Source organism: Urocitellus parryii, chromosome 6 (assembly GCF_045843805.1).
Source record: "Urocitellus parryii isolate mUroPar1 chromosome 6, mUroPar1.hap1, whole genome shotgun sequence".
Taxonomy (NCBI): domain Eukaryota; kingdom Metazoa; phylum Chordata; class Mammalia; order Rodentia; family Sciuridae; genus Urocitellus; species Urocitellus parryii.
In genome coordinates, this window is record NC_135536.1 from 84,974,534 (window position 1) to 84,987,911 (window position 13,378).

The 13,378-nt window shown below is 42.5% G+C and overlaps 1 protein-coding gene across 20 annotated transcripts in view; it reads right to left on the reverse strand.

The window, feature by feature from the left end:
- The window catches only part of Meis2 (Meis homeobox 2), a 202,203-nt gene extending 188,865 nt beyond the window's left edge, over positions 1-13,338 (reverse strand). For 5 of the 20 annotated variants that reach the window (XM_026390716.2, XM_026390705.2, XM_077799546.1 and 2 more), the window contains exons 1-6: positions 13,244-13,338; positions 11,761-11,993; positions 10,069-10,210; positions 9,319-9,369; positions 8,313-8,363; positions 7,382-7,531 (exon numbers count right to left, since the gene is read on the reverse strand). In XM_026390716.2, the coding sequence (XP_026246501.1) occupies positions 7,382-7,531; positions 8,313-8,363; positions 9,319-9,369; positions 10,069-10,210; positions 11,761-11,993; positions 13,244-13,255 (639 nt within the window). In that variant the 5' untranslated portion in view covers positions 13,256-13,338. Of the gene's footprint in view, positions 1-7,381; positions 7,532-8,312; positions 8,364-9,318; positions 9,370-10,068; positions 10,211-11,760; positions 11,994-12,660; positions 12,670-13,243 lie in introns of those variants that run through there. The other 15 variants (XM_026390726.1, XM_026390712.1, XM_026390763.2 and 12 more) reach the window with 10 other exon arrangements.
- Positions 13,339-13,378: the final 40 nt, after the last annotated feature.

Here is a 13,378-nt window from a genome sequence, read left to right on the forward strand (position 1 = left end):
CTATGTTTTAAGGCAAATGTCATCCAATAGCTATTATATAATCATTCAAATGAAGCTGGAGCAGGTCTTTCTGTTTAGGCACTGCAACTATTGGAAGGATTTGTACAGAATTTGTACTTCCTGCAACTGGGAACACTGGTTTGTTCTCATCAGCCAAACTTGTCTAAGTTTTATAGTTAGGCCTCATTCATTTACAATTCAGCTATATTTCCTTTGATGGTTTTATGTAGGAGGTGTTTTCTAAAGGAAAGGGGTGAAAGATAAGCCACATGGACCAATGTTACATTAAGAGCAAACGATTCCTTAAATAAGTTGGGTCTATGGTTTTCAGCCAAGTCCTCAAACATTCCTAAACTCATTATCAAGCCTGCTCCTACCTCTTCTCTCTTCTCCTTGCTCCTCAAAAATTCTCTTAAAAAAGTCTTATTTCCAAGAGTATCTCAAGTATTAAGTTCTACGTTGAGGGACTGACACAAACTAAGGAGAATCATAGGAGAATTATCTAACCTAAAAGCAGGAAGAACAGATAGAGGCCTATGGGATGCTGAGGCTGAGGAGTTATCTCGAGTTATCTGTATTCAGCTATACATGGAAATTTCCTCATATATAAAGACACAGTTGTTCCTCCTTGGTCATAAAAAAATTGTAACCTACATGGACAGCACAGTATATTACCCATATGCTGAGATTTCTTTCTTAGATTGAAATATTTGTTTATATCACAACTCCTTTCTTCTCCCCCCCACCCCATATAGTTTCCAAGTTTACATTCTTCAAGAATAACTGCTTGGCTTTCTGCCAAACTATATGCAGAATTTGAGTGAATCGTGAAATCAAAAGGGGTATGTATACAAAAGCACATAAAAACACATGACATGTGTAGAAAAATAAAGAGAAATGCTCTCTGTGTTCAGTGTGGGTGAGTATTCAGGTATTTCATTCCACAATATATGTCCTGTTCTCCTGCCAAAAGTATCATGAAAACATCCCAGGGCAAGGCTGGAGCATGTTTCTATTCCCAGTGGCCTTAATAATTGGGAGTCAAATATGGTACTCTTCTTGCTCTTAGGTAATTGTGTTAAAGAGCAGAGTTACTAGGAGAAAAGCAGTGAATACTGAGTGGAGTACAATAGAAGGAGATGGAAAATAGATACAAGAAGCTCAGTCTCCAGGGGCAGTATTTTCTATTTGCTGGGCTACAGACTCACAGCTGATAATGCAAGTTGTAATTAATATAAAAGCAGGAGACAATATGGGCAGAGCTTGTAGTAGCAGGGCCACAGGAGAGCGCTCTGCTGCTCTCCTTGGTTTCTCATTTACACACAGCTTTCCCTAGAAAACACAATTCTGCTAGTGTTTTCTCCCTTGAAAGTTAAAAAAAAAATTGATTTAGCACCATCATTGAATTTTGCTAAATCTAGGAAAGAGCACTGAGAAGAGAAGAGTCTCTGGGCATAGGAAGCAAATCACACATGCACCTCTTTTGTTGAGGCTGCAGATATGGTGAAATTGCAGCATTTTAAATCAGGATGGCATTTGTATAAGGGGCCTACCTATAGGATAATAATTAAAGTCCTGGAAAATTGTTCCTATTTCCCTCTTTCAGTTATTCCACATGGCACAGGGTTCTTCCATGGGGGTCACTAGGAAAAAAATGTATAAGCTTTTCTCAATAAACACAAAACTAAGTGAAGAAATGAACTTTATTAGGCCTCAAGGAGACAAGAGAAGTATTAAGTTCTGTCTGAACCTCATTTTAGACCCCAAATGAAAAGGTCATTCAGTAGATGCGGCATAGGAGAGAAGACAGCAGGTTGGAATTAAGATGCAGGGTGCTACCCGTCTCAGGTCATGTGACCTGCCTCAAGTGACCCACTGCATTTCTGCTAGACTTGTATCCTTTAGCTCTTTGAAATTTGGAAGTTATACAAACTAACCCCTAAAGTCATCCACTTCTACTTCTTATTTCTATCATTAAAAATACTTTTAAAACAACCATTCGATTTTCTAGAATCCACTCAACAAAATACTATCAAGTGAAAATTATATATGACCTTGGAAAACAGTAATGTAATTCAGCCTATGTGCTCATAGGGAGAGAGTAATAATAAACACATAGAAAGATATTTTAATCAGTAAATGAAGCATGCAAAACTAATTTGACTTGATATATTTAAACAACAAAGGAAAGATATGCTTGTATCATCATGCATTACAAACACTAAGTTACTTCTTTCCTTTAACTTTATGACGTTTTAACTCCTCATTAAAAGTTTGGAGAAATTATTTTTTAATAAGATGAAAAATCCTATCCTGAAGTATCAAGGTTATAAAGTTTTTTAAAATTATTAAATATATGGTTTGAATAAATGTTGGAATTTCAACTTTGTTATTTTAAAGTTGACATAAGAACTCAGGAGACCTATGTGTGCTTTCAGAAGAACCTGGACTCACTCTATAAAAATGTAAATAGAGCTGGTGTACTTCCTCATCTCTACTTCCACCTCTTTATTAAGCTCTGGGAATTAATAAGTGAGCAACCCTCACAAAAGTGGCCAGTACCTTTTGCAAATGATTTCTCCATTTAATGAAGCAACTGTTAGAGAAGACAGAAATGTCTTGCATTGTTGGTAAAATGCCACATTATAAAATGTCTCTAATAATTTTGATCTGTGGTGGTAAATTCTATAGAACATTTAGTATGAATATAAACAAGAAAATCAGTTCAAATTATATCAATTTTTAAATTTTATAATAAATGTCCATGTGGTTGTCAAGTGTACCTATTTTTAATATTATTTCATCACAATTACATTGAAAACATACTCCAACTGCACAACCTAGATGATTTAAATAGTACCATGACTCTTGATGAGAAATTAAGAAGAAAGCTATCAACAACCTGAAACTATGCAGCAATGACAATAACAGAAAGCTCTTTTTCCCGGTATTTCTCCTTGAGTTGGTGGACAGAGCTCAGAGGTCAAACTTCATGGGAACCCGTCCCCAGAGGCTTTGGATAACACTCCACAATGTCTAATCTTACAGTACAACACAAGAAACTAAAAGATAAAAATACACCATTCATAGTATTAATATTATTAAAAAATCTTGGTATTTCCTTTTGATCTTCTAGGGGCCAACCACTTAAACCTAACCCTCTCCCCATTGTCACTCACTTCTAATTTTTTCAGGTAATAGAATTTATCTATAGGGACTTGCTTGTATTCTGTCAGGAACAAGATTCTGGTGATTCTCCCCTCTGACCTAACCCATTTAAAAAAACTGTATAGACATAAATAAATTTGACATATGCAGAAATGCAAAAGAAAACACCAGTATGTCTTCATTTAAATTATAGCACAGAAATCAAAGTAAATTTTTTTATTAGTGATGTTATCAGAGCAGTTTTAAAGCATCTGCCATTAATTATTAATAGAGATAATTATATTTCTTCCCTCTCTACTTACTTCTTTCAAAGAAAATAAAATGTAGCTCTTTATGACCATTAACTATGAATAGGAATGTAATTGTATCACTATATGCACTTCATGAAAACAAAACTTAACTCAAAATATATTTCCAACAAGTCTACTTCATTTGTCTAAACTTGATCTAAATATATGCAATATCTTTAAATTTAAGTATGAATATATATTCCACTAGTCTGCTTTAGAGATGTGGTCTGAAATTATGTAAAACAGAATGTGACTATTACCTATTTTTTGGAAATACTACAGACTAGGAAAAGCATGATTACTTCACAATAGTTTTCAAGTTGAAGCTTTTTTGGAAAAATAGCTTTCTTGGCATGTTTATTTTAAACATGATTAATCTGAATGTCTGGGAAACTTAACATGAACTGCAGCTTGAAAACAAGAGTTTTGTTTCCTTTGACTATCATATATTTTTTTCCCTCAGTATTCCAAGGAATAGTGCAATAGTTGTTTCCTACCTGTAACTATTATCTTTATGTTACAGTGAGCATAATAAAGTATAACATAACATTAAAAATATAAGCATTCATTAAGAATATGCTAAACACAACAAAACAGTACCACCGCTGCACATTTTATTATCTATTTAATTTCAGACTTATCATTATGCACATCATGTTGTTAATAATAAATGAACAAACCTAGTATCCTCATTGAATGTAAGAAATGGAAGGAAGACTATTATGGTTGTCTTCTTTAATGCATCTGTTACATCAGAATATTTATATGACATTATAGAATGTGAAATTGCCATGATTTACCATGAAATAGTATATAAAATTCATTCTTAAAAGTCTGCTGACAATACTTGCTTTGAAGATATTTATATCCATTTACTTTTATTAATTTATATTTTTGAATTCTTTAATAAGAAAATTGAAACCTATAGGGATACTTAGTATCTTGCCCTTGACATTTTTCTCTGCTTTCCTCTACACTGAATTACATACTTAATCTTTTTCTCTCTTTTACTCTCTCTCCTTGCCCACTTCTTCCTTAAACACACACACACACACACACACACACACACACACACATTGTAGTTTGATACCACTTAATAAGGATAGAGGTGTATGTGTTTTGGGGGTGTCAAGCAGCTGTCACAAACTGTCACCTCCACAAGAAAAACCTTGGCACACAACAAATTAAACTACGCTTCTTTTTTAGCTGTCATTATTCATAGCCAATAAGTTGAAATGCTCTCAGCATTTCATGTGCAAATAAAACCACGAGGAAGCTCAGTAGATCAGAAATAGTGGGCAATAGATAAAACAGAGAAAACAACCCGCTGTCTGGGTCCTTCTGAAGTGGCTCATCATCACCCCTGCACCAGTGTTCACCAAATGAGATCCAGCCTGGGGCAATGTATTAAATATGCATATCAAAGCAAATGAAAAAAATAAACCTGAAGATTCAAATTGGACACATTTACATGCTGAAAATGTCCCACTTCTATATATCACTTTTCAGGTTAGTGGTTCTGTGCACTTTTTTTGTGGCTGGGGGGTTGAGGGAGGGTGAGTTTGCAGGAGCAGCTGAAAAGCATGAGGATTTGCTTTGTAGGACTATTGGGTAAAGTCTGGAAATTAATACAATCAATATACCTATGGTGCCAAAGTTTCAAAAATGGTGAAAAACCTCCAGGGTCTTCCCTCTTGTCTTGCATTAACACAAGTCTGTGGCAAACCTCTCCATTTCCCACTCAGTGTGCTGGTGGAACAAATTATTGCTTCATTTCAAAACAAATAGCAGGGGGCTAAAGTAAAAAATGTTATAGTTCAGATCTCTAGGAAATAAAAGGCTTTAAATTATGACGCCCAATGAGGTGGCAAGCCCTCATGGGTTCAAAATAAATCAGTTGTCATATTTACTTGATTGGGGGCCTCAGAGAGGAGCAACAAATGATTCTGTTGACTCTTTTACCCAAAGATGATGATTGTTAAATTATTAAAGCATTCTTCTCTTATGTACAACTTCTTTTTTCATGAGTATATATTTAAATATTACAATAGTTCTACAAATTAGCCTTGTCTATCAACCAATACTCCAAACAGCCGAGTTTATCTTATCTCTTCTATGTAAACATCAGCATGCTCTAGCTCCAAAAATCCACTGGAAAAGCAGTTGCCAAGAAACTGCTCCAGAAAACCAAGTGCTCAGAACCCCTAAAAATATCACCAGAAAAGCTACAAACTGCAGAGAACTGTCAATCTTTCATTCTACAAACCATGTAAATAGATACCTCCTAATCCCCCCCACACAACATAGATACATATAAATTTAGAAACATAAAGCAATGAAAACAAATAAGAAAAAAAATATTTTTAAGATAGTGTCATGCCTCATAGTCCACAACCACACATATTGTCCATCCACAGATAAGCAAATAAACTTTCCATAGCTGCTGCTGCTGCACCCTTTCGATTTCACTTAACACATTCAATGTACAAAAGAGTCCCTCTGCCATCATGTTGGAAACAGGTAAGGGTGAAGATAGGTACAGGAGCTTTCAACACCATAGTATCCATTCTGTCTAAGAACTGAACATCCCAGACTGAAGCTTATTTCTCTCTCTCCCTCTCTCTCTTTCACTTTTGTTCTCAGGCTATGTCCCCATATAGTACAAAGGTTAATATTTACAACTGTATATTTTCAAAACTTTTGGAAGGGGAGAGGAGAACCTCATGGAAGGCTTATTCTCAAGGCATCTCATTTATTCCTCTTAACATTTGGGAATTGTTGTTGGGGGCGTTGGGGTTGTCACAAATTGCCTTCAAGACAATGCCTGTTCAACTCACAGAGTGTTAAATTAATATTTTAGCCACAAAGTTATCAGATTACAGCCTGTATCATTTAGATTTGTGAGTTCAGCTAAATGTATAGATACCCTGTCCCCCCCCCAACCCCCAGGGCTTGAGTTCCTATAAATAAACTGCTGTTCACACCCACTCTTTAACCTCGCCACTCTTGCTTTTCCCACCAGCTGCAATCTTTCTTCTCTTTGCTTCTTTTTCAAATTTTCAGTATCACTACATATGCTTTTTTTTTTTTAAAGCATCAGACTCACTAGATCAGTTCCAAAATAGGATTAAAACCAGAGAGAATAGAAAGAAATCTCCTTTCCTGGCTTGACATACATAGTCATTCCTTACTATACTCTCCATCCTCATTCACCAACTGTTAAAGTGTTAAAATTCAACCACTAACCCATGGTTACTCAATCATAATTCCCTTTAGCTTTCTGTAATACATTGTTAATAATTGGTTCATCAAGGTTACTGTCTTTTATTATGAAGATGCTTCAGGCACTTGGCAATAAGTCCATATTCTGACAATAACTTTCTATAGAGCAAAAGCCCTAAGAATTGTAATGTGTTCATTCACTCCTACTTTTATTTCTAATGCAGTGCAAGATTGCCAATAATTCTCAGAATGGTCATCTCTAGGAGAGACTGAGAAAATCAACCCTCAGTCCCTAATTCTTTCATGCAGACACCCCCCTCCCCATCCTGTCCAGCTGTCTTGCCTCTATCTCTGCTGCACTGATTACACAGAGTTGAGAAACCAGAAAAGACAGCGGTCACCATATCAAAAAGAGAATTTGCTAACACCCAAGTTTCCCATTCAGGGAAACTTTATACATTAAGAGAACAAATCACTCTATCAATTCTCTGGTTTTTTTTTTTTTAAACCCTTCTGGATTTCCAAAAATAAAAGACATGACAGTGGTAGTGAGAAAGGGAGAATAAGACCTAAAAGAGACCAAATCATTTTTAAAAAGAAATCTCAGGGGAGTTAGATGTTAAAACAAATTTTTGTTTGTTTGTTTTTTAAAATGTTGTGCCCAGTGGCCTTAAAAGAAAGCCAAAGGCTTGCAAACTTACATGGTCAGCAAGATTTGTGGAGGAGCCTGAAAGTTCTTCGTGGTCTGACTTGGAGCTGCCATCTCGTTCATCAATGACGAGGTCTATGGGCATTTTCCCCTTCAAACAGCTAATGTACCGGTGGCAGAAGTTATCACACAGTTCATGGACCTACAAGGAGAGTCATGGTGGAGGGTTCAGTTCATATTGTTGTTTGTTTCATTTTTAAAGAAAAATATCAGGTTGCACAGTTACATTTGGAAAGAGCAACAATGTGATGTCTTCCAAACTAACTCTAATTAAGGGGTGTAATAGTTGACAGCGAGGAAACAATAGAGCAATTGTTGCACCAGATATTATTCTCTAGAGACTTCCCTGAGCAACAAGTTACAATAAAGAGAGGGAAAGGAAGAAATAGGACTAGAAATAACTGGGTTCAGACTAGAAGACCAGAGAGGAAAATCTGATTTGATAATAACTTAAAAACATTAAAACACCGGAACCAGAGACAGCAGTAACATTTGCTATTCAATGAGCTAAGAGTTTTGTATGTTTCCAGGAGAAAGTGAATGAGTTGCAGAGCAATCTAAAGATACCCTAGAGAGGATGATTCCCTCTGTTTGCACCTAATGCAAACTCTGGGCCCATGGTGAGTTGAGTTAATAGAGATACAAGCAGACTGAATGTCCAGTAACAAATGATCAGCTTCATTTCAAAATAATCCTGAATGCCTGGGGGAAAGGGGTGTGTGCTACTTTAAAAAGCAAGGCTGTCCTAATTCACTCATCCTCTGAGCCCCTGGGTTGAGGAGCAGTTTGAAGGAAGGACATAGCAACATGCTCAAAATCTCCAGGTGTGCAATACCTCATACTGCAGGTTTGCTGAAAACATCCCAGTCAACTAGGAGAGGGAATTGGCTAAATCAAAACGGGAAAGGTTATTTCCTGCTTACCTTTTCTAACTCCAAAAGATGAAACCTTAGTACTTGTATTGCTTGTATCATCTGAAAGGAAAGTTTAAGGGTATGGAGTTAGAGCTTTGTGACACTGTGGTCCTGGGGGTGGGGGTGGGGATTGGACTGGGGCAAAGAAACCGGCAGGTGGTCAGACAAATCCCACACATCAAGAAATAGAAGAAGCAAGTGATTACTGATCATCTCTGCCTCATTGGCCACGGGGTACGAGTTTGCCTCAACCTGAGCCTCAATATTAATATCTTTCCCCTAATGTTCACCATGCTATTCGTAAGGACTGTTTTTTTTTTTTTTCTCTCGGGCCAGGCCTTCTCTCCGCTGGAGTCCTTTTTAACCAGTCCCCTCCCTCGACCTCAGGCCAAAGTAAAAAAGAAGAAGAAGAAAAAAAAAGGTCGCTTTTCTGGACAGAAAAAGCTTTTAGAACCGCATACCCAGCGAAATCCGTCCTAACTAAAGAAGGAAATACTCAAGATGAATGGTGATGCAGGGCCTTTGAAAGCGGATTTAAGTACTTTTAATATTGAAATCGTGCAAATTAGCAAAAGAATCGTACCTAAAAGTGGCCTGCGCTGGCCTGGCCCTCACCCCCAGCCCCCACCCCAGCCCGCCCTCCACCGCGCCAGCAGTTACTTCCTTCGGGTTAGCCGCCCGGGGCTCGGCCGCCTGCCCCAGCAAACAGAGGAAATAACTCACTTCTCTCAGCTTATTCCCGAGGCGGAGACCTGGGAAGCATCCCCCGCTCTCGTTCTCGGCGCCGCGTCCCGGGTTTCTGCCTCGGTGGGCTTTGCTCCCCCCTTGACGTCCGTCCCGCCCCTCGCTCGCCGTTTCCCTCGAGGGGGCTCTAAGCTATTCCCTTCCTCCCTGTAGCCCCAGAGCTCCAAAAGAGGTCTCTGCTTGAACTCCCTGGAACTACAGCAGAAATTGGGTGCTTCTGGTCATGGGAGGGGGGCGAGGCTGGGGAAAAGAAAGAAACAGAGAACCTTACCAAATTGTCCAGCTCTGGATTTGAGGAAAAAAGTGGCTTTTCGGCGCGAACCTATAAGAAGCAGGGAAATTCAGCATGAATTACCATCCCATTTTAAAGAAAAACCCTGTCACAGACTAAACTGGTGTGTGAGAGTGGGGATGGTGGAGGGCAGTGGCGGAGAAGAGGAGAGGCACTTGGGTAAAACACAAGAAGCAAAGTGGTGCCTTAAATTAGTGGGAACGGCTGAAAAAGAATCAGGCCCTTCTGGTCCTGGCTCCGTTAAGGGAGACCTGGTACCACTGTGCGCTAGCAGGGACCTCAGGGCCGCAGTTCCCTCTTGTCCAGCGGTCCAAGAGGCTTTGGCTCTCCACTCCCTCACCTCCGCGCCCCGCGAGTACCACTCAGAGAGGCGCCCAGCTTCCTTGGCTCCCGGGCACTCCCAGGTCCCTAACAGCCCCTCTCCCCAATTCTTGTTCAAGTAGCTGCAGGCAGGGGAAAAGGCCAAGCCCCAGATTAGGAACAGGTCAACTTTAATTCGAGGGTCGAGCCCCTGTATTCCTGGCTGGGGGGGAAAACAAACACCCATATTTATCTCCGCTTCCAATTCGCCTCCAGGCTCAGAGATGGGGAGGAGGCGTAGTGTGCCGACTGGGCCAGAGGAACAGATCGGGTGTCCCTGCCTTTTCCTCCTCTTTCAAGTAAATGTCTAAAGAAAGGGGAGGGAGAGTTAAGAGCTGCAGGAGGGTGAGCGGGTCAAGAAGGTTGGACCTGCTTGGCGAAGACTGCGATGTCCTCGTTGAAGGAGTCGGAGGAGCAGACGTCTCCGCCGGCCACTCCGGGTTCCCGGGGAGTGCAGGTCGCCAGCTCGCACTTCTCAAAGACCAGAGCTAACAGAGGAAACAACGGGTGCCTAACGGGCAGCGCCACGCAGAGACATACACACGGAGACGGGGTGCAGAGGGGAAGGAGCAAGAACTGTAATCAACAAGTTTGGAGGGTTTGGATTCCTTCTTTAATACAACAGGCACGCATCACACTTTACAACCCTTCCTCAGTCAGCCGAGCCTGGGCCAGAAACAGAAAGGAAAAACAGCCTGCCTGGCCCCTACCCTCAGCTCAGAAGTCTCTCACATCTGGTCAGAGAAGTCTCCGGCCACTTTAGCCCGCCAAATAAAAACAGCCTCAGTTGGAACATACTGAAACATCCAAGAAACTCGGGTAATCTGGAGCCCTGAGTTCATCCATACCCATTCCCCACTACAGAGGCCACCGAACCAACTCTTGCTAACCAACCTTTACCTCCCAAGAAAGAATCACTCTTTAAAATTATATATATATATATATATATATATATATATATATATATATATATATATATATGCCTTTAACGGGCATTCCAAACAGGGCCGACGGCTTCACCTACATACACACTGGAGTGACATTTCCTAAATTCGAGAATGTTCTTCCAATCTTTCTAACCCCTTGCATTATAAACTAGTTTGTTCTACTTCTAGTAAAACCTGAGTGTGGGGGCCAAAATAATAGGAACGTTAAAAGTCGAACAGCTTCCTTCCAAAAACCTCATTTCCCCCAGCATTGCAGCAGACAAAAATAAAAGAATCGCGTTTTAAAACTTGGAAGTGTGCTTGCGCGTATGCCCTTTGTGTTCCTTGGGCGCTTTAGCTACACTTCGGGATGCTTGCGGCCTCTGGCTTTAGGCTCAGTTGCTGTTTACGCACTGTCCCCTCCCCTCGGCATCCCGCCGCCTTCCCCACCTACCCTTGGCCGGAAGAGCCCGTGTTGTACACATTTGGACCTTGCATTCCCACCCCTCCTGGAGTTCTCAGAATATAAAATAATTTTCAACCATCTCCCTTACTTCCCCCAAGAGTCTCTCTATGCAAGCAGCAGTTCCTTCCACCCCGCTGCACTTTAAGGTCTGCCCCTTTATTTACAAAGAATTAAGAAGTGGGTGATTAGAACTTCCTGGCCGACAGAAGCAGCCCTGATCTCAGCTCAAGCTGCATTTAGTGACTCCCAGACCCACAAGTATGAAACAGAAGAGGAGGGAAAAACACATCAAGTTGCTCCTCAGCTACAGGAAACTTTCCCCTTGTCAAGGCCTCTGCTAGGGGGCTTGAAAAAACTAGTCCTGCGTCCTTTGGCCAGGAATCTTGTCCTTGGGGAGAAGGCCCTAGCAAGGTTCTGAGAACTCAGTCACTCCGGGCTGTGGGGTTTGGAGTGACCGGGCGGTGGGAGTGGAGGAAGCTATATCTTCCGGGTCTCTGACTCAAAGGGCAGAAGGGCAGGCTCCCTCCACTGTCCTTTCCTAAGTCAGGCAGCACCCCCATGCAGAAATAACTCTCCACTTAGCCGTCCATCCCCCGCCCCCCCACAAAGACAAACACACACTCTCACTCACACTCACACACAGTAAGCTGGGTCCGGGGGTCGGTTTACCCATAGATCGCGTCCTTGTCTCGCTTCAAGGCGTCGTTGACAGCAGAGCCCATGCTGGCCGGCATGACATTGGGGTGCGGGGCGTGCGCGCCGTAGTGCTGCGTGGCGTGGAGCGGCGGCCCGTGGTTCAGGTGATGAACCGGGGGAATCGGCCGCGGCGCGTGAGGGTCTCCGTACATGGAAGCGGGAACCCCTACTCCGTCCATCCCGCCGTAATGGGGCAGCTCATCGTACTGTCAGAACCCGGCAAGGAGGAGGGGGCGCAGGGGATGGAGAAAGAACAGAGGGAGGAAAGAGAAAAAGAAGCAGGGAGAAGGAATCGTACAGAAAAGTGGGGATGGGACAGAGATGAGAGAGACAGGGAGAGGGGAGAGAGGAGGGGGGAGAAAAGGGGGGAGGGCGAGAGAGAGAGAGAGAGAGAGAGAGAGAGAATAAAAATAAAAACAAAGTCAGAAAGGAGAAAAGTACCGAGCTCAAGTTGAACATACAGAAACCAAACCAGTCGAAACAACGGAGTTGAAAGTTGTGGGGGGAAATGTTTTAAAATCTCAAATGAAAAAGTATGAGCCAAGAGCAGCATTTAGAGAAGGGAGAGGAGGCGGCGAGGCCGGGGATTGAAGGGGCGCAGGGAGGCCCCGCTCCCGCCGGAGGCAGCAGAACCGTAGTGAGCCAACCGAGGGAGAAGTGGAGTTAGTGTGAGGAGGAAGCCCCGGATCCCACCCCTAACCCCCCTTCGCCTCCTCCAGAGGATCCAATAAATCAAAAGGCGAAATGAAACAAAATAAAGAGAAGAAAAACGCTAATAATCAGGACGAGAACGCCAAGGACGAGGGAAGACTAGGGCCAGTGCCTCCCCGGGGGCAGGGAGCGGAGGGTGGGGAGGAATAACGTGAAAGTTACCAGAAACATTATTTAGCCGCGGATTCCCTGCGTCCTTGTCAATTTCAGAGACAAAACAAGCAGCCCAGGCTAGTCTAGGCGGCGGCGGCGCAGCGGCTGCGGCAGCGCGGCCCCAGCGGCGGCCCCGGCGGCGGCGGCTCCTACGCAGCCCGCGCCCGCCCCGAGCCGCGGGAGCAGCGGCAGCAGAGGCGCAGCAGCGGCAGCAGGAGAACCAGGGGAATCGCGCTGCTGGGGTAAAAGCTGGAGCGAGGCGAAAGCGTGTAACAATTGCACACGCACGCACACACACACACACACACACACACACCACTCACACGCACTCGCCGCCCGCCCGCTCGCACAGCGCTGGAACACGCGCGCCTAGACACGCACACACGCACGCACACACACTCGCACACACGCAGAGGCACGGGGGGGAAAGAAGCCGATGAATAATTTTGCTGCTATTTTTTAAAATACTGGCCGCCATCATCAAGCAGCGAGCAGCAGCAGCAGCAGCAGCTTGAAAGGAGAGGAGGCATCGGGGCAGGCCCCTCTTAGGAGAGGATTTATATCTAGGTAAGTGTTGGAGATTTAAACCTACCCTTTGCGCCATCAGTCTGCGCTCCAATAAACTCCTGGATGTGTCGTATATTTAATATCCCAGTCCGGATAAGAAAGTGATCTAGGCTGAAGATTCCTTTTTTTTTTTTTTTTCCAAACCAAGGAGACTTCTCCC